Raw genomic sequence first — 19,452 nt, forward strand, 5'->3', positions numbered from 1 at the left:
TTGAGATTTTGTGTCACAATACCCCATACAGTCAGGGTGGAATAATGATTTTAGAACTTTGTACAAATGAATAAAAAATGAAATGCTGAAATGTCTTGTGTCAAAAAGTATTCAACCCCTTTTTAATGGTACGACTAAAAATGTGCTTATAAAGTCACATAATAAGTTGCATGGACTCACTCTGTGTGCAATAATAGTGCTTAACATGATTTTTGAATGACTACCACATCTCTGTACCCCACACATACAATTATCTGCAAGGTCCCTCAGTTGAGCAGTGAATTTCAAACACAGATTCAACCACAAAGGGAGGTTTTCCAATGCCTTGCAAATAAGGGCACCTATTGGTAGATGGGTTAAAAAAAGCAGACAATGAATATCCCTTTGAGCATGGTGAAGTTATTCATTACACTTTGGGTGGTGTATCACCCGGTCACTACAAAGATTCAAGCGTCCTTCCTAACTCAGTTCCCGGAGAGGAAGTTAACCGCTGTCACGTCCTGGCCAGTATAAGGTTAATTGGTATTGTAGTTTGGTCAGGACGTGGCAGAGGGTATTCGTTTTATGTGGTTCGGGGTGGTGTGTTTGTTGAAGGGGCATTTGATTGAAGTATTCCGGGGTTTTTGGGCACTGTTTGGTTTTCATGTATTCTATGTTTAGTCTAGTGTGTCTGTTTCTATGTTTTGGTTAATTGGGGTTGGGACTCTCAGTTGAAGGCAGGTGTTGTCTATTTGCCTTTGATTGAGAGTCCCATATATTAGGGTGTGTTTGTGTTTGTTAGGTGTGGTAGATTGTTCTGCGTTTAGCCTTATGCTTTGCCAGACTGTTTTTGTCGATCGTATTCCTGTTTGTTATTTTGGTGTTCATTTGGTACTTATTAAAACGTTCGAGATGAGCATTCACATACCTGCTGCGTTTTGGTCCTCTTTAACCGACGACAACCGTGACAACCGCTCAGGGATTTCCCCATGAGGCCAATGGTGACTTTAAAACAGTTACAGAGTTTAATGGCTGTTATAGGAGAAAACTGAGGATGGATCAACAACATTGTAGTTACTCCACCATACTAACCTAAATGACAGAGTGAAATGAAGGTAGCCTGTACAGAATCCTGTTTGCAATAAGGCACTCAATTAAAACTGCAAAAAATGTGCCAAAGAAATTAACTTTATGTCCTGAATACAAAGCGTTATGTTTGGGGCAAATCCAACACAACACATCACTGAGTACCACTCTTCATATTTTCAAGCATGGTGGTGGCTGCATCATGTTATGGGTATGCTTGTCATCGGCAAGGACTGGGAGTTTTTTTAAGGATAAAAATAAACGTAATAGAGCTCAGCACAGGCAAAATCCTAGAGGAAAACCTGGTTTAGTCTGCTTTACAACAGACATTGGGAGACAAATTCACCTTTCTGCAGGACAATAACTTAAAACACAAGGCCAAATATATCCGGGAGTTCCTTACCAAGCTGACAGTGATTATTCCTTAGTGGCCTAGTTTTGAATTAAATCGGCTTGAAAATCGATGGCAAGACTTGAAAATGGTTGTCTAGCAATGATCAACAACCAACCTGACAGAGCTTGAAGAATTTAAAAAAGAATAATGTGCAAATATTGTACAATCTGGGTATGAAAAGCTCTTAGACACTTACCCACGAAGACGCACAGCTGTAATCGCTGCCAGAGGTGATTCTAACATGTATTGACTCACAGGTGTGAAATCTAACTAACATATTTCTGCATTTTTTATTTTTAATAAATGTGTTATCAAAAACATTATCAATTGAATCAATTCTGAATTAAGGCTGCAACACAACAAAACGTGGAATAAGTCAAGGGGTATGAATACTTTCTGAGGTCACTGTATTTATTTGAATCCACGAGTTGGCTTAATCTGGTTCTTTAAAGTTTTTCCTAAGAGACTCAGAGTGGTAGCAGAACTAATATTTTCAGCCCAGTTTGACAGTAAAAAATCCATTGTGCATAGCTCATGAGGCATTTTAAATGCATCTATAATGCATTATGAAGAGGGTATTCATAAGAAGTGTAACCCAACTTTGGTACTACCAGCTCCTACCTCCTGCACACACACTGGACGGTTCAGCAGCTAGAATCTCAATGCAGGACTTCTTAATGATCTGAGAGATGAAAACACAGAAGACAGTGGGTCGTTATGGGCTAGACGTACTGTATATGTAGGACTCCATCCACGGAGAAAATACATGGTAAAATAGTTCTTAGATAACTATAGCCTGATAGATATACTTTTTTCCTATGGACCACCGAACCATTAATGTCAGTATGGTGTTGAATTCCTTGAAGTACCAAAAACTATCCTTTGATTCTGGCATAAACACCATACGTACCGAGTTGATGATCCCCCTGAGGGCTTGGAAACCCCCCCAGACAGGGAACACATGCTCCAGGGTATCTGCTATGGTAGCCAGCTACAGGACACACACACACACACACACACACACACACACACACACACACACACACACACACACACACACACACCACACACACACACACACACACACACACACACACACACACACACACACACACACACACACACACACACACACACACACACACACACAAACAACCACACAGAGGAGATAAACTTGTTGCATTGCAGATAATCACAGAATGGACGATTGAGTGTGATTTTATGTGTGTCAGTTACCTGCGTCTCATTAAACTCTTTGACTCCCACACAGTAAACTATGGCTCCAAGCGACCGTGCTCTCTGCGCCTGCATGGAGAAAACACACACAGTTTTGACAATCTGTTAACGCCAACTTTGATTTTATAGTAGGACGCTACTGGCCTGTCTACTCCCCTCTCGTTATTAAGTGTCAAACTGTGTGTGTATGTTGCTCCAAACGTCATATTTCGACGTGTTTGGGATGAAATATCACATTTTTAAGTTAAAAAAAGAAACGCAACCCTCAGAGCTGGAGCTCATGGATTATGCACAGCCAGCCACCACCGTCCACAACGCCTTAGCAAAACCCAAGCCTATTTGACAGTAATTGTTCTTACCGTTATATTTATTTTAATGATTTAGCAGACGCTCTTATCCAGAGCGATTTACAGTAGTGAATGCATACATTTCATACATTTTTTGAGTTCTTTTTATTTTTTTTGTACTGGTCCCCCATGGGAATTGAACCCACAACCCTGGCATTGCAAACACCATGCTCTACCAACTGAGCCACACGGGACCACTGTATTTAATGGATATAGCTCCTGCATGAGCTCCAGGGGTTTTAGGCATATTAGGCAGAAAGAAACAAGTTAAGGCATTCATTCTGACTAGGTTAAGTTAAGGGTTACGGTTTGGGATACAGAAATAACTCAAGGGTTAACCTCAGGCATTCATTTCGATTGGTTAGCAATTCAGGCATTAATTCGGATTAATTAAGTTAAGGATTAAGGTTTGGTATAGGGTTAATTAACTTCAGGCATTAATTCAGATTGGTTACGGTTAAGGATTAAGTTTTGAGATAAGGTTAAAACAGAAAAACAACTGTACGGTTAATTTTAGCTATTAACTAAGACTCGCCTTGCTAACTCATTGTGGACGGATGGTGCAGTGGTCTAGGCAGTGGGCCCCCACTCCATATACTGTGTGTTCAAACCCAGTTATGGGTATTTATTTAGATTTTTTTTTTTATTTGCCCCTAATGGACGATTTTTAAGATGTCTCCCGACATCCTGGGGACCTGCAAAAAAAAACTACATCAAATTTCGACTTGAATTGCGAGTGCTGTCTCTGGTGTGTGTACTCACCTCTCGTTGTGCAGTAGCAAACTGCCACTCATTCAGTTCTCCATCAGTCAGTGCAATGATCACACTGGCTGTCCCTTTAAAAGCAAATAACATCATATTTCCTCAATACCAGCCTGTGCATACAAATACATACTAACAGACCCATGTATAGCGATATCTGTATAATGCATACCCATACAAAACACATGTACTCAGCACAGCACACAGACACTTACCATGGTTCTCATAGTGTATCTGTTCATTTGCCTACAAACGGAAAGATAGAGTATCGATGTAAAGCATTAAAACAGTATGGATACTATGAGTTAGTTAGTGAGAGGTGATATGTCAGAGGGCGATAGTATTACCTTCTCCAGGCCAAGGTTCATGAAGGTGTCTCCTCCTGGTGCCTCCCTCCTCAGAGCTGTTAGACCTCTGTTAATGGACTCCCTGTGAAGGGGAGGAGAGGAGAGGAATGACAGCTGATCAAATACAGTGGGGGAAGACTAAGAATACTAAGGGACACACAGCGGTAAAATACAGTGAGAGAGAGAGATCCCCTGAAGGGATTTGAAAGGTAAAATATTGACAGATGAAATTGTGAAGATACGACAGTGTGTAACTCAGTACCTGTTCTCTGTCAGTTTCATGATGGTGGTTCCTCGAGTGGAGAAGACGATGAAGGACATCCGTAACATGGGGCTGTAGAAAGACGGGATTAAACAGTACTGTCAGAGGCTTCTTTACGTCAGTGCAAAAGAGGACACAAGGAAAGGGAGCCATTGGAGACTACAGAGATGCAGCTAAATAGGCTAGATGAAACTAAAGAGGCAAGGTATAGCACAGCATGAAAGATCTTACCTGATGAACTTCTCCGCCAGCTGCTCAACGAAGGAGTAGATCTCTATCCAGTGGTGTTTCACACTGCCAGATCTGAAGGAACAAAACAAAACTAACACTATAACAATGTCCATTTGCGACATTTCTGTGCGCAACGTTTAAACCACTGCACCACCATGTACGGGTGTAAAGCATATGGTATAATTGAAACAAAAGTTAGCTTGTAAGTGTAGCGTATGTAAGCTACACAACTTTGGAATGCAGAGCGCTAACAACCAGGATTCAACAGCAGCCAGTCGGATGAGCTCATTTCCCAGGGGGCTAACGCTAATAATGCTAATGAGGGCTAATTGCTGGTAATAATGCTGATGCTAAATGCTAATAATGCCAGGAGGCTGGGGGCTAGATGTTCCAGCAGGGAAAGTGGGGTGTCCTCCCTCTCTCCTCCCCCTGTCTCCCCGTCTCCTCCCCCACAATGGCTGTCTGTGTGAGGGGGAACAGATGGTCCTAGTGAGCAGGGCAAACCTAATAACAGGTTGTGGGTCCGGGGAGTGAAAAGGCTGCTGTATGAACAATGGAGGGACACTGGGCTCACCTCTGCAGAGGGAAGGGGTATGTGTGTGGGGGGAAAGGATAAATGGGGGAAAAAGTTATAAATAGAGAGACTTTGAGTGTGTCTGTCTGTCTGTCTGTCTGTCTGTCTGTCGTTGTCTGTCTGTGTGTGTGGTGTGTGTGTGTGTGTGTGTGTGTGTGTGTGTGCGTTAACACATTGCTGCCTCTTGGCATATTGGTATAAACTTAATGTTGAAACTCCATCTCGTTATGTCTCCAGCTGTGTTCAGTGTGTCTGTATGTATTTAACCAACCACACGAATCACAACCTCTAAGAGCAGTACTAGCGCTTTCATAAGCATGTCTACATCAGACATTACATAAAGATATACAGTCTCAGTCAATGATGGGAGTCATTTCATGTAAATTATTCGTGTGTGTGTCTCCTTTATGGGCTCTGTATGTGTGTGTGTGTGTGTGTGTGTGTGTGTGTGTGTGTGTGTGTGTGTGTGTGTGTGTGTGTGTGTGTGTGTGTGTGTGTGTGTGTGTGTGTGTGTGTGTCAAATATGTCAAATATGCCGACTGTCTGGGACTCCTTTTAAGTCTGTTCCTCTGCTATGCTGTGTATATAACTGGAAAGTGACATTGTAACACACACATCACAGTATATTTAGGCGCTGGGCCAGAAACATAAAGGATCCTAAACAGGGCCAAATCAAGGCCTTTCTACACATCACAGACAGTTAAAACACTTTAATACTTGAGGATTATTCTGAGGTCACTGCTTGGCATTTAAAAACCCCAGACAGACAGACAACAATGTGGAGACACTCTACCAGAGGCTTGGTGGTGTGTGTGTGTGTGTGTGTGTGTGTGTGTGTGTGTGTGTGTGTGTGTGTGTGTGTGTGTGTGTGTGTGTGTGTGTGTGTGTGTGTGTGTGTGTGTGTGTGTGTGTGTGTGTGTGTGTGTGTGTGTGTGCGTGCATGCTTGCGTGTGTGCATGTGTACGTGCTGGCAGACGTGCATGTGTGTGAGTGAGGCATGGCCATGCGTGGCAGCCCAGCCACCTCAGGCGTGTTTTAAACTTTCAGGATTAAAGGGTAACGTGTGAAGGCTGGCTAACAGATGTTCACAGTGGCACAACAATAGAAAAGGTAAAAAGGCACAACAGGGGAAAGATATAAAAATGTTGATCAAACACTGAAACCAGTGTGAGGAACTGCAGCTAGCCTGATGTGATGCTGAGGACGTGACTTACTGGGGTTTGAACTTGGGTCAATTGTATGTCACAAGACTGTCGGGGAGCTAACACACGTCTTACACAGACAACTGTCTGTTTTCACACGTATTCTTTGTGATGAATACCAGTGTTGTACACCCTGGGGTAGCAGGTAACCTAGCAGTTAAGAGCGTTGGGCCAGTAAACGAAAGGTCACTGGTTTGAATACCCGAGCTGACTAGGTGAAAAATCTGTCGATTTGCCATTGAGCAAGGTACATAACCTTAATTGATCATGTAAGTCTGACGTAAATGTAAAATGTACACCTGTTAAATGTTCTGGATGTCTATACACTACCGATAAAAATACTTCTCTCTGTTTCAGTCAGAGGAAATTGCTAATGTACAACACATTGCCAGTTTAGCCTCGCGCCTTATGGTGACTGCTGTTTTCAGAGTTCTCGGCATGTTTAGACACGCCTGTCTATTCTGCGTCCTCCTCTATAACCTCTCCTCACCTCTCTGATCTGTACCAGAAATGTTATGATGTTAGACGGCCCGAGCCTCTGCTCTGGGACAGGAGCGATCACACAGACAGAGTAGCCTACTGTTGTTATGATGACTATCGTCCATGGCATTCCAGTAGCGGGGATTGGCCTACTCTGAAAGAGTAGCGGCCTTTGTAGGTAGGGCCAGGCAGTTTCTACAGAAAATGACCTGACCAGGAGAAACTCTGGGCCCTATAGTCACAGGACATAACGTTAGTCTGTAACACTTCGTAATCATTTTCATTTATACGCCATTAGTAGATCATTTATAAACGCATGTCTTTGATTGATATGCTGCACATTTGTAAACCATTATTAATGCTTTATTAGACATCAGTAAGCTATGTAAAACACCACCTAATTCTACCTTGTTACAGCACAGTGTCTGCGTCCAAAAGCCCAACAGCAGCCAATAAACAATAGCAGGATGAGAGAGAGGATACTGTACTGAAGACTTTTAACATAGCCTCTAACAGTAGGTCTTTGTGCAGTCGGAATACAGCTGCTGTACACCTCAAGGGGTGATATATTCTTTAAAAATACCATAACTCTTCAAGGTTTTCACTGTCTGTCTGTCAGTTAATCATTCACTCTGCTGTTCTGTGCCTATGAGAAGGTTCTACCCGCCCCAATCCTATCCTTAACCATTGGGGGGAAAAACACCACACTGACCTCAGATCAGTGTCTAGGGGGATAGCTTCCTATGGTCTGCCTGGCAGCTGCAGCAGTGTCTACTGGCGTCGTCAGTCTGTAATTCAATCCCATCATCCTGCCTGCCCTGCCTATCCCCTGGGGGAGAATAACTGTTTGCCCCACAAGCTTTCAGTGGGCTGGAGGGGAGGACTATGCATTTATCATAATGAACGAGGTGTTTACATCAAAATAGGCTACACAAACGAATGACCACATTAAGTTAATGACAGACACTCCTACGCAATAAATTGAATCTGAAACAATACAAAAGTAAAGACATAAAATACAGCATACACTACTGTTTTTTTGTTTACTGTTGAGGAAATATTTTCCATCAAAATAATTTGAATAAAATTATAATGACAGAAAAGTTACTGGTGGCATAGCTTGTTTGTCAGGGCGGTTTTGAAGATATGAGAGAAAGAATTGGGAGACCGGCGCGCTGCTTCTCGCAGCAGTCAGCTTGACAAATAACTGGGCGGGTTGCATCTCGATGTGCAGTGAGGAGAAAGTAACAAGTCATAAATAAAAACGGACACTTACTTGTCGAGGACAAAGTATAGATCGAAGGCACCTTGACAGGACCTCTCCTCCTGCTGTTCTTCTTCCATCTCTCCTTTTACTGAGGGAAGTTTGACAGTAAAAATCGCTAATCCCAAAAAAAACACGGCTATAGAAACGCTAATGGCAGCTCTCGCCATCTTTCCCGGACAGTTGTGTAGACTAACACCCCAAAACATCACCGAGTCCGAAATGTCTCTCACATTATAGTCTTGATGATAATGATTCACTCCAGGCCAATGTAACAGTACGCAAGTATCGATATGGTGGTCATAGATCGGTTGTCCACGGTGATGCGATAAACAGCAGTCAGTCCAAGTCCCTCTTCACTCCGGCTTTCTCGCCTCAAGCAGCTCCTGGTGGTGTTGTGGAGGACAGGACTCAGCCCAAGATTTCTTAGACAGGCACCGATCAGCCAGAATACTTCCCCTTTCCGGGATAAAAAATCATCATAATGAATATCCCGATAGCCCAATAACAGGTTGGGAAGTTAAATAGGCAACAAAGATATATGAAACTATTCACATTTCACTATGTACAAGAAAGTGCCTCTTTCTCACAACCCTAGAAAAACATGACGGATGATGAGACATGTGGACTTTAATTAACATAAATTGCCGTGCATAAAAAGTTCAACTTGAGATCCAGACGTTTTAGTTGCTGTATAGGCTGTGCTTTGAGATCATGGCGCCTTGGTAATGGATGGCGAAAAAAATGTTTAAGATTGAAACAGCAAAATATGTATTGTTATGCTTGTTAAAAGTTGCAATCAAATAAAGTTATTTAAAAATTAAATTACATGTAAAAAAAAAAAAAAAAACACACACACACACAAAAAAAAATGTTTTGTAATTCTTACTCCACCCCACTTCTGGATTTCGAGTGCATCAGATGAGGGTTTACCAGTTAGCGGCGGTTGCGAGGCACACACCCCCGGGCACAGATTTAATTTATGCCAACTACCAATTAGTGTAAGGGTGAATCGAGTATCGGAGGAGAGGTGTCCTGACATCTTATTGTTTAGTTAGAGAGATCATCTTTCCAGTGAAACGCTGTTCTTCACAAGTCTACTCAATACGATTCAGCCAAAATGTCTGATTAAACAAGGATGCTGAATTGACTGGATTATAAAGCTGTGGATGCAAAAAGTAAAGAAATACATATTTCAAACCCTTTATAAATGTCCCCACGCATCATATTTCAACGAATGTATGACATGAACTAAATAATGATTGGTAGTAAATGTATTTGAGTTTCAGGAAATGCATTAGCTCTGTTGAAGTTACAGTGCAGAGAGAATGACAAATTGGCCTCTCACTGAGGTGATAATAACGATAGGCTACTGGTTAATTTTCAGGGGCTAAATGTAAAATTGAGCATTAGCTTACTAAATGCCATCTGATCCAGGGGGTCCGGCCTAGCCACTGGGCAAATACATTATTCATCAAATTAAACTGGAAACGTTTTTTTTTTAATCTAATGAGAATTTAGTGGATTATTCTGCATCACGGGTTTATTTGGGGTAAATATATGAGTAATCTCTTCCAGGCTGAGAAATTTGTCAAATACAGTATAACTACCATGGGACTATTGGAAATGTTTCAGCTTCGGCTGGTGGCCTACTATTTATGGATAATGTCAACATTTATTTGATATTTGAAGATTGAAAATGAAATGCTTATACTTTTCACTAAATGTCACTGACACATAGGAAATACTTCTGCATACAGCTGGGTGTAAAGGAATTTTAAATAGGACCACTTCGAAATATTGTGTCAGTGTTGTGTGGATTTGAATAGCATTCTTATGCAATTGAACATACATTTCGACGTAGGCTACATTTATGGTGAGTTAATATAGCTACATAGGATTAGGCCTTCTCATTTCCATGCTCCTAACCAAAAACATTAGATATGTATAGTAATCGTTTGAGTGAATTATAGCTTTTTCTTTTAGTTCCATGCTCGATTTGTCAACACAGGCATGACTTGTATGGGTTTTCCCAGAGATGGATAACAAAACTTAATAACAATTCGTTTGGGTAAAAATGAAGCATAACGTTATCTCTTTGCAACTAACAATTCGACTCTACTAAACAATACTGACGATGAATTGTGCAACCTTGAGCAAAAATGGGTACCTCTCTCTCTCTCACACACACACACTCTTTACCAGTTCAGAGTTCCTCTGTTGCTAAATTATCCGGCCTGTAAAACCAGAAAAGAACCAATCAGAGTTCCCCTGGAGGGACTGATGTAAGGCAGAGCTTTGTGTGTGTGTGTGTGTGTGTGTGTGTGTGTGTGTGTGTGTGTGTGTGTGTGTGTGTGTGTGTGTGTGTGTGTGTGTGTGCGTGTGTGTGTCAGCACGCCTCACTACTCCTGTCACTGATGGAGATAATGGTCTTGTTCCGACATTGCAGCCGACAGTGCAGGCGACTGCCGATCAACAAAGACCTTGCATCATAAATAACCACTCATTAATATTTGTAGATCAGTCAGTCAGTCACAATTTACCCATGATCCATTACGGTTTTGATCCTCTCGAACACGGCCATTAAGTGTGTGTGTGAGCGGAGCAGAAAGGCAGTAACGAGGCAGACAGTGTCGTGATCACTCTCGTTCTCAGACGGTAACAGCAACCGAAGGAAGGAGAATCGTTATAGCGGCCAGTGTACCTGCTGATAACCAGCCTCCTCGCGGACATACCGAATCACACGCTACCTCCAAGACCAGCCGGTGAGTGGGCTATGCGCATGCAACAGACAGTTTTGGGTTCTATTGGAGTAGTTGTTTTTTTGGAAAAGGGAAAGTGTTATCTCTAGCAAAGCTTTACGCTACAACTGGTGTTTGTGAATGAAAACCTTCTCATCAGACATTGTTAGGCTATTACATTTATTGGAAATATACCTAAATCGTGATAAAAAAATGTTTTATTTAATATGCATTGTATTTGATATATCCAGAGGAAATATTCCTTATTAATCAAAAGCCTATAGCCTACACTAAAATAGACACAATGTCCAGCCCAAGTGAATAGACCAAAAACTGTGAATGGACATTGTTTACAACAAATCTCAGTGTGGCTATAATGAATATATTAATATGACCAAACTGACTCGAAGCAGAGACGCATGTAGACCAACGAGGCAGTTGCAGCGCAGATGGGAAGACAATTGGACAAACCGGCTGAAAAACTGAGACAAAGGATGCTAGAAGTCAAACCCTTTACATGCCTGCTACACATTGTCGGAGGAAATTTAGCTGAATGATATAATAAATCAGATTTTGCCACTCAAAAATATGGTTGAAAAATATAAAATACAAAAAGTCAAATAATGTTGAAAAAACAACTTATAAATGACAGTAGTGCCATGGGGATAAGAACTCTTAAATCTGTGGTTTTAAACATTTTAAAGTATGCATATGTAATAAAATGTAACGTGATTCATATCGTTGCATAATAAAGATACTGTATGATTAACCAAAACAAATTATTTTCCTATAGGTCTAATTGTGTCTGGAGTCGGCACTATTTGCTGTTAAAAAATGGATTTCTGATGGAAAACAACGAATATTTCGATAAAATGAATAGGCCTATTTATTCAGAACTAGAAAAACTAATCAAAACCTCTATTCATAGATCTAGTCTACTATTTTCGAATCGCATAAATGATAGTTATATAGGGCTACTTATTTGGGATTGTGCATGTTTAAGCCAAATTGATCAGGCCCACGTTTTAATATAAGAATGCAATACATTTTCACAATTATTTCACAAAAGCATCATATTCAAACTCTCTATTCCTCACCTTTAAAATGTCCCACTTTGGATCAGACGGCAATAAAATAACATTCATTTTAACAATGCATTGTTATTAACGTATTTTGTCTTTCCTACAGGCTAACCATGGACCATAGTTTTTTATCTCGTTCCCTCTGGACCAGTGAGGGTAAATTCCTCCAGCACCACGCGACAGACCTCTATACCAGCGTGCACGTCACTCGCAACATCCCTGCTGGGGCACAGTTCGGCCCGTGCATCCTTCAGAATACTTTCTATGACACCATCGCCTTCATAGCGCTCAAATCCTGCGACAAGAGAAGCAAATCATACGTGTTCAGGGTAAGTTCATTTTTGAAATATTTACCAACACAATTTAACTTGCAAGATAGGATACCACAGAGACAATGAACACAATAGACGTTGTTCTATATATAGAAGGGAGTGCATAAATTCATAAAAACATAGGCTAATTATAGGCTAAATCTAAATCTTATTAAAAAACATGTTCTACAATGAAATATGTGTGTTGGTGTAGCCTAATACATTTTCATTGCCTTCCATATTAGGCTACCCGTGGGAAATGATTGACCATGCCATTTGGTCACATTTACACCTTTACAAATTCTAATCAATTCAGTGTTTTCACTATGACTGGGGAGAGATGAACCTCATTAGAATTTTGACAATGTTTTCTCTATGAATTAATATTAATAATGATTTCTCTCAACAGGTGGACCCCGAGGCTATGCGGAGCTCTGCTCTAGTGCTGTCTTGGCTGCGGCTGGTGCAGGCGGCGTGTGGCAGGGAGGAACAGAACACCGAAGCGTTCCTGAAGGGAGGCCAGCTGTATTTCCGGACCACCAGGGACATACGTCAGGAAGAGGAACTGTTGGTGTGGTATGACCAGGAATTGTCACATCTACTGGGCTTCACTGACATCTCAACCAGAGGACAAAATGAAGGTGAGAGAGAAATAGACACTTGGGAAAGCGCTATAGAAATACAGCTCTTCGTCACCATCCTAATCTTCATCATCCTCATTTCAACATATAGGCTTACTAATGTTACCGATGTTGTTTGGTTGTTTTAGCATTTAGCCCGGAGTTTTGTTGTAGCCTGCGTAAATGCGTAATGCATATTGGAAAAGACAGAAGGAAGAGGAAACGACTGAAACTTTTCAGAGAGAATATATGTGGACTATTGTTATTTGATTAGTTTATATCTGAGTACATTTTTCCCCAATGTGTTTTGTAATGTACATATTAACGAACAAATTGTATGTCTCTTCACAGAGCTTAAATGCGCAACATGTAACCAGGTCTTCAAGAATGAGCATCCTTATTTGGCCCACTGCCGCTTCCTGTGCGCGCAGGTGAAGTATGACGCGCTGAGCAGAGAGGCCTACGAACACAAACACATGGAGATAAAGCGGCAACGACGCGTCACAGACTTCCACAACATCGCCAGGGATCTGGAACATAAAAGATACGGCGCCAGTGAAGACGCTGAGATTTCCCCGCGGAAATGGAAACACGAGGAGACGGGTTATCCCCGATGGAGGAAACCTGTGCTACTTGAGAAAACCAACATATCGAACAACAACAACATCACACAGGTAACCAGAGACTACCACCTCACTGCGCCAGAGCCAACTGGCTCTGCCTTGAAACTGAAGGCGGAGAAGTACCAGCTCAAAAAGGACCACCTGGAATGTAAAAATAGTGCGTTTACAGAGGTTGGAGCAGCGAAAATGAGTTTGACGCACGAGAAAGAAAAGCCAATGGTGGCTGATTCTGAGACAGTGCGGGAGATGAGCGCTGATTTAAACGCAAACAGCAACAGCAGTGCCTTTTCATTCGTTCTGCGCAGTGGAGCGGAGGAGCAGAAAAGCGCTTTCTGTAAACCCTGTAAAACGACTTCTAACGGCTCTACAGCGCACCCATCCAACACATTACCTGCTCCATTGAACCGCCAAGAGGAAGTGAGAGACGTTTTTACCTCAAAGACGGTTCTGGGATACAACAATCTATTGGCTACTAATATGTTGAATGGTGATTTACCTCGCGCACAGACCCTACCCGCACCGGTTAATGGAAACGCTTTCCCGTACGCGCCAGAGCACTGGTCCAGGAGCATTGGAGACCAACTACAAACCACGTCGTCTTTAACAATTCTTCCACCAACGTTTACCTCCATTGGGGTGTCAGTGCAAAACTGGTGCGCCAAGTGTAACCTCTCCTTCCGCATGACGTCTGACCTAGTGTTACACATGCGCTCGCACCACAAGAAGGAGTTCGCGGCGGAGTCCCAGGTGAGGAGGAGGCGAGAGGAGAAACTCACCTGCCCTATCTGCCACGAGTTCTTCCGGGAACGGCACCACCTTTCACGTCACATGACATCGCACAATTAAAACCCATTGGACATAAGAAAAGCCATTAGAAAACGTATATTTAAAGAAAACGACATCGGACATACTGTATGTAATTACAAGAGTAGAACAGAGTAATTTAGAGTAATTAAGCATTTAATGACAATTTGAAGTCACTAACATCTTAATGTAGGATCATCCGCTTGTGATTATCGATCATTACGCATTAGGGCGTATTCAGGATTACACACAGTGTCCACTAGATGTCCACAGAATACGAAATTGAATGCACAACCAATTCATTTTTATTTTCTGCACAGTGGGTGATAGGAATATTGTGTGTAATTGGGACTATAATGTTCTATCTGCATTTTTGTCCAAATTTAGTGGTCTATATAGTACTCTAAATACCCCAATGAATGTTAAGTTAAAAACAGTACACAATCAAAATTACTGACACCATTCAAACCAATGAGGGTTCAGAACTTTAAAGACAATTATCTCAAAATCATATTTTTGCAGATAGAACCTTAAAGTTCCAAGCTCTCGGTATGTCCGAGCCGTGCCTTATGAAACTCAGGGTGGGACTGAAGAGAGAGACTGAAGGTCGCTTGCAGCTCTTGCTATAGACCTCTGATTGTTATAAACATGTTTTCAATGTCTATTACTCATTGTTTGACTAGACATACAGTATTACCAGAGCTTGTACGGAGAGAGATGTGTAGATTCATTTAGCTGTTTTTGATGTAAAAAAAATAATAATAACATCAAATCCAAATTCTACGTGACCTGTGTTCTCTTTAAACTTCCATAAAGACATTTTGTGTGAAAAACATGGACATTGTATTACTTGACCCACTATATTCCCTGGCTTCACCCATACGTGACACAAGACATACAACCTGAACTATTTGGTCCATTTCATTTTGGCCCATTTAATGTATTGCTGAATAAAAAAGATACAGTTGAAAATGACTGCAAATAACACAGTGGATGATAATATGGAAACAAATCATTTATCTGTTTGAAGAACCATTTTAGCAAGTTGTCTGTCATATGTTTGAGACGTCATTGCCGTAAATCGCTTCTATTCCAACAGGTGGCATTAGCCACCAATTTTCCCCCAAAGCAGCGGCCAGTGAGTCCAGTAGCCCCAATCTCATTGCAAGATACCTGCTGTTCCTTTTACCTTGTTTAAAGGTGGGTAACGAATCATCTATGAGGCCAGGTGGGGCTAGTACCCAAACCAACAATACTGGTCAAGGTGTTATTAGGCAATTCATTATAGTGCTGCAAAACATCAACTTAATTGCGTTATAAAAAAACAACTATTTTTTGTTAATCTCATTCACAATAGTCTGACTCATGTCTTCATGTATCAACCATCAAGCTAATGAGACATAATTTACAAGGTGACAGCGAGAACAGTTTTAATCACTAAATCGCCCGATTTAATCAGATCCACTTTACCCGAAATCCGCATAGCTGATGTTTTGACGAAGTGGCACTGCGCTGTCAAATCCACAGGCGCTGCTTCCCGAAAACACTGTTGTGGTGAGATAACTCGAGCTGTTGCACTATGATGATAGGAGCAGTACTTGTCTCAAAGAGCGCTCATATATAACGCCGGGACCGGCTCCATGAGCGGACAAAGGGGTGATTACCCCCCCCCCCCCAGTTGAAACTTGTTCCCCAAACTTGTGCCCCCTCAGTTTTGCTTTGATATCCCTGTATGAAAATAGCAAAAAGTTAAAATGTTTGAGTTATAGGTTGGCGCAAAATCTGTGTCTCTGCTGCGCTGTCAGCACAGTGGACAGAGTGTGGAAAGCCACTGGGGGGGGGGGGGGGGGGGGGGGGGGGTTGGTTAGCATTGTTCCTTAAAAAGCGGGAAAAAAATGCTTCTCATCTGTTGACGTGAATAACGTGATATACCTCATCCTGTAATATTTGAATCCTACCCTAGCCGCAGGTTTTCTGGCCCCCCAAAAAATAATTGAATAGAAACTGATGCATAGGGAGAGAATGGCTGGGATGCTCGGTTACTGTGGATGCGGCATTTTGTATCCCATTTCGAAAGTTCTGTGTTGCGTCCAATGCTAACGCAGACAAGGCATTCACCCAAGCTGGGTATTTTAACTGGAAGCATGCTATTGATAGAACCAAAGGATTAGCTAGGCACGATCAAGCAAATAACATTTGAAATGCATTGCACTGTGAAAGAAAAGCAAGTTCGAAGTGCAATGGGAACATCGGTGTCAACACTTGTCAATGATGGGAAGTTGGCAAGAAATCCTATATATTTGTCGGCAATTGTGGACATTATTGAATTCCTTGTTGCAAACCAGCAACCACGGAGGCGGACATTAGACGCGATGGAGTTAAGAGGGGAGGGGGCAGTATACTTTTTCTGTCTATGATGGAATATACTCTCCGAAAAGACAATTAACTTGCCAAGGTGTTTAGCACCATACCTCACTATGCCACGTACATGTCACACGTTATTAAAAATTAAATCATGGGGCTCGTGAGTGGGGCTTCCACAGCTACATGCGAAAACTCATTTTCCACTTTGACAAATGTGTTCAGTCAGCACAGAAGAAACATGCTACACCTGAGAAAAGGTCAACTAATCCAACTGGCATTTGAAGGGGATCCTACAATAATATTTTCGAGGAGAATGGAATGATCGATTACTCAGAAAAACATTCTAGCTTGTTGGTTTTGATCAACATCTTGGTGGTATAGCCAGTGGCGTCATTTCAGCAAAAATCGAGAGCATGAATGGCAAAATGACTTCCTTAGCAAGCTAGGTATTCAACAGCCTTGCTCTAGTGTGTGGGGCGCTGTCCATGGTGCTGATAGAGCGCAGTGGCGATTTCGCCTCAACCAGTCACTTCTTTTTCAAAAGCACTCAATGGTGTCGGCATTTGAACTTTTATGTTTATTGTGGTATAGATGATATGAGCAGAATTCAATATAATTCCAATGTCAGAACCCAAATTACGCCCCTGGGTCTAGCTACATATCGGTATGTTTCATCATAGAAATAGATCCATTCTATTATGTTTTTCTTTGTAGCCTATTGGTATCTCGTGGTTGTAAATGGAACTGTATGTATTGGAAACGTGTTCATCGTAAGCTGCCATATCTTAACGTGTTGCTGTACTCATGAGCGGCATGGTTTTCCATGTTTGAAGCTCTTATAGGCCTATTTGTTTGGCAAGACAACTGTGCATGGCTGCACCTCACTAATGTAGGCTATGTTTTGATTATTTGGATCTCTATTCGCCATTTGTTTATTGCGTTTGTTTATTGTTAATGCTACTAGCCTAAATATAGATTGTGTCATGCCTTTATCGATCTGATATTTTGTTTACTATGCCTACTCGGTACCGCTGTTTTGTTCTGTTTGCATTCATTCATTCACATTCGCAGTTGTGTCGGTATTCTAAGCCAAACTGCTTTTCAGTATTTTTGTTTGGATGCATGTTTAACTGGGATACTACTTTCAGCATTTAGTTTGCTGAGCTGTCTGTTATAGTGAGCTCCAAAAGTATTGGGACAATAACCACGTTTCCATCTACTGTTTTTATGAGACTGGTCATACCGTGTATAAAAAAAAAATCAAGACAGCTGTGATGGAAGGCGGAAGTTTATAAATGCCGACAGATAAGTCCTTCCTTCGACATGGTGGGATCTTTTTGTGTCGGTGAATGAAAAGGAAACCGCACACTGCTCTTGATAGTATCACTGATATTTAATAAGCTTTACGTATCGGGCTCACGGCCTTCGTCAGAGCTTTTGTGATTTTTTTTTTAAATAGCACCCTTATGTAGACCTAGCCCCACCCATCTTTTTGTGTCGGTAAATTTAATTATGCGAGAAATTGTGGTAGGAACGCATTTATGCGGAAATATTGATAGAATGACCATCATATCGAAGGTAACTTGGAGTCACACGATGATATGTTGCGTGGTCCTCCCACTACGACTAGGGAAACCATGCAGTTTATTAGGCTACAGATTAAATACTTTATGATCAACTTCACAGGGCGGTGAAAGTGCACGGTGATCTCCTTTCCAATAAATATCGAAGGTCTGATTCTGGTGTCATGATAATGATCGATGCTTAACTGTCGTTTGACAAATACAAATATTCTTGCTCTTAACATTAATAATTTCATCATGTAGACTACCTGTTGGCTATATGCCAGCTGTTGGCTAGAGTGCACGTGCAAAGACCAGAGTTTTTGTTACAAAACTATCTGTAGAGTTGAAAATGTTATTCACACTAAAGATTACCATAAAGACAATCACTTCATCCTTATGTTGTTTTATTTTGTCATATATTTTTTGGCGGCTAGACCCTCAAGACATTTACCTAACCTTGTGTTATGTGTATAGTAGCCTTTCAATGAGGATTTCCTGCTATGGTACATGTGTGGTGCATGGGTGAGAATGGCTGTCCAGCTGTAGACAATAAGGCAAGGCCCTCAAGACATTTACCTAATCAACATACATGTAGTTTACTAAGTGACTGCAATTTATACAACGTAAAACACAGGGTGCTAATAAGAAGAGCACTTTGCCATGTCAAACAAAATATGCATTAAGAAGACTGTGCTCTCAAAAGTGTGATGAAGGGGGAAATAAGAGAAAAAACACAAAGTAAACACCAGTAAATTACCCACCACCTTAACATGTGAATGAGACAATAACACAGCACTGACCGATGGTCCTGTGAAAGTACATCGTCATGTCCCTGACAAATGGGAGACATCGATCAGGAGGAATAGACACCATCCATGGTACCATGAGGTTGTAGATGGCCTTTGCTGGACACTGCTTCCGTTTCTCTAGCTCCTGCTGCCATTTCTTTAAAAGAGAAGTTGCTTTTTTACAACCAAATCTCTATTTTTGATATAAATGGCATTCTGTAGAAGGGTCCAGACACAATGGAATATGAAGTTTCGGATAAAATTCAGAATGACACAATTTCATGTGTACAACATGTAAAGACCTGCATTACTATACTCAGAGCTTTGCCGTTTCCAAAAGGACATATAATATTTGGGTGTTTTTGGAGCCGTTCATGTTTTCTCCGGACC

General features: G+C 41.5%; 2 protein-coding genes across 2 annotated transcripts in view; one reads left to right on the forward strand and one right to left on the reverse strand.

Annotated features, from left to right (window-relative positions):
* Positions 1-8,743, reverse strand: part of LOC106576849 (anthrax toxin receptor 1) — a 75,298-nt gene extending 66,555 nt beyond the window's left edge. Inside the window, exons 1-9 of the mRNA XM_014154325.3 lie at positions 8,177-8,743; positions 4,645-4,716; positions 4,414-4,485; positions 4,152-4,233; positions 4,020-4,050; positions 3,805-3,878; positions 2,696-2,764; positions 2,370-2,450; positions 2,081-2,141 (exon numbers count right to left, since the gene is read on the reverse strand). Coding sequence (XP_014009800.1) covers positions 2,081-2,141; positions 2,370-2,450; positions 2,696-2,764; positions 3,805-3,878; positions 4,020-4,050; positions 4,152-4,233; positions 4,414-4,485; positions 4,645-4,716; positions 8,177-8,373 — 739 coding nt within the window. The 5' untranslated portion in view covers positions 8,374-8,743. The remainder of the gene's footprint in view (positions 1-2,080; positions 2,142-2,369; positions 2,451-2,695; positions 2,765-3,804; positions 3,879-4,019; positions 4,051-4,151; positions 4,234-4,413; positions 4,486-4,644; positions 4,717-8,176) is intronic.
* Positions 8,744-10,800: 2,057 nt separating this feature from the next.
* On the forward strand, positions 10,801-14,641 carry znf488 (zinc finger protein 488). Its single transcript, XM_014154324.3, has 4 exons — positions 10,801-10,929; positions 12,094-12,316; positions 12,708-12,939; positions 13,270-14,641. Exons 2-4 carry the CDS (start codon positions 12,101-12,103, stop codon positions 14,385-14,387), a joined length of 1,566 nt encoding a protein of 521 aa, XP_014009799.2. The 5' UTR covers positions 10,801-10,929; positions 12,094-12,100; the 3' UTR covers positions 14,388-14,641.
* The last annotated feature ends 4,811 nt before the right edge of the window (positions 14,642-19,452 follow it).

The sequence above is a fragment of the Salmo salar genome, chromosome 18 (assembly GCF_965601325.2).
Source record: "Salmo salar chromosome 18, fSalSal1, whole genome shotgun sequence".
Classification (NCBI taxonomy): Eukaryota; Metazoa; Chordata; class Actinopteri; order Salmoniformes; family Salmonidae; genus Salmo; species Salmo salar.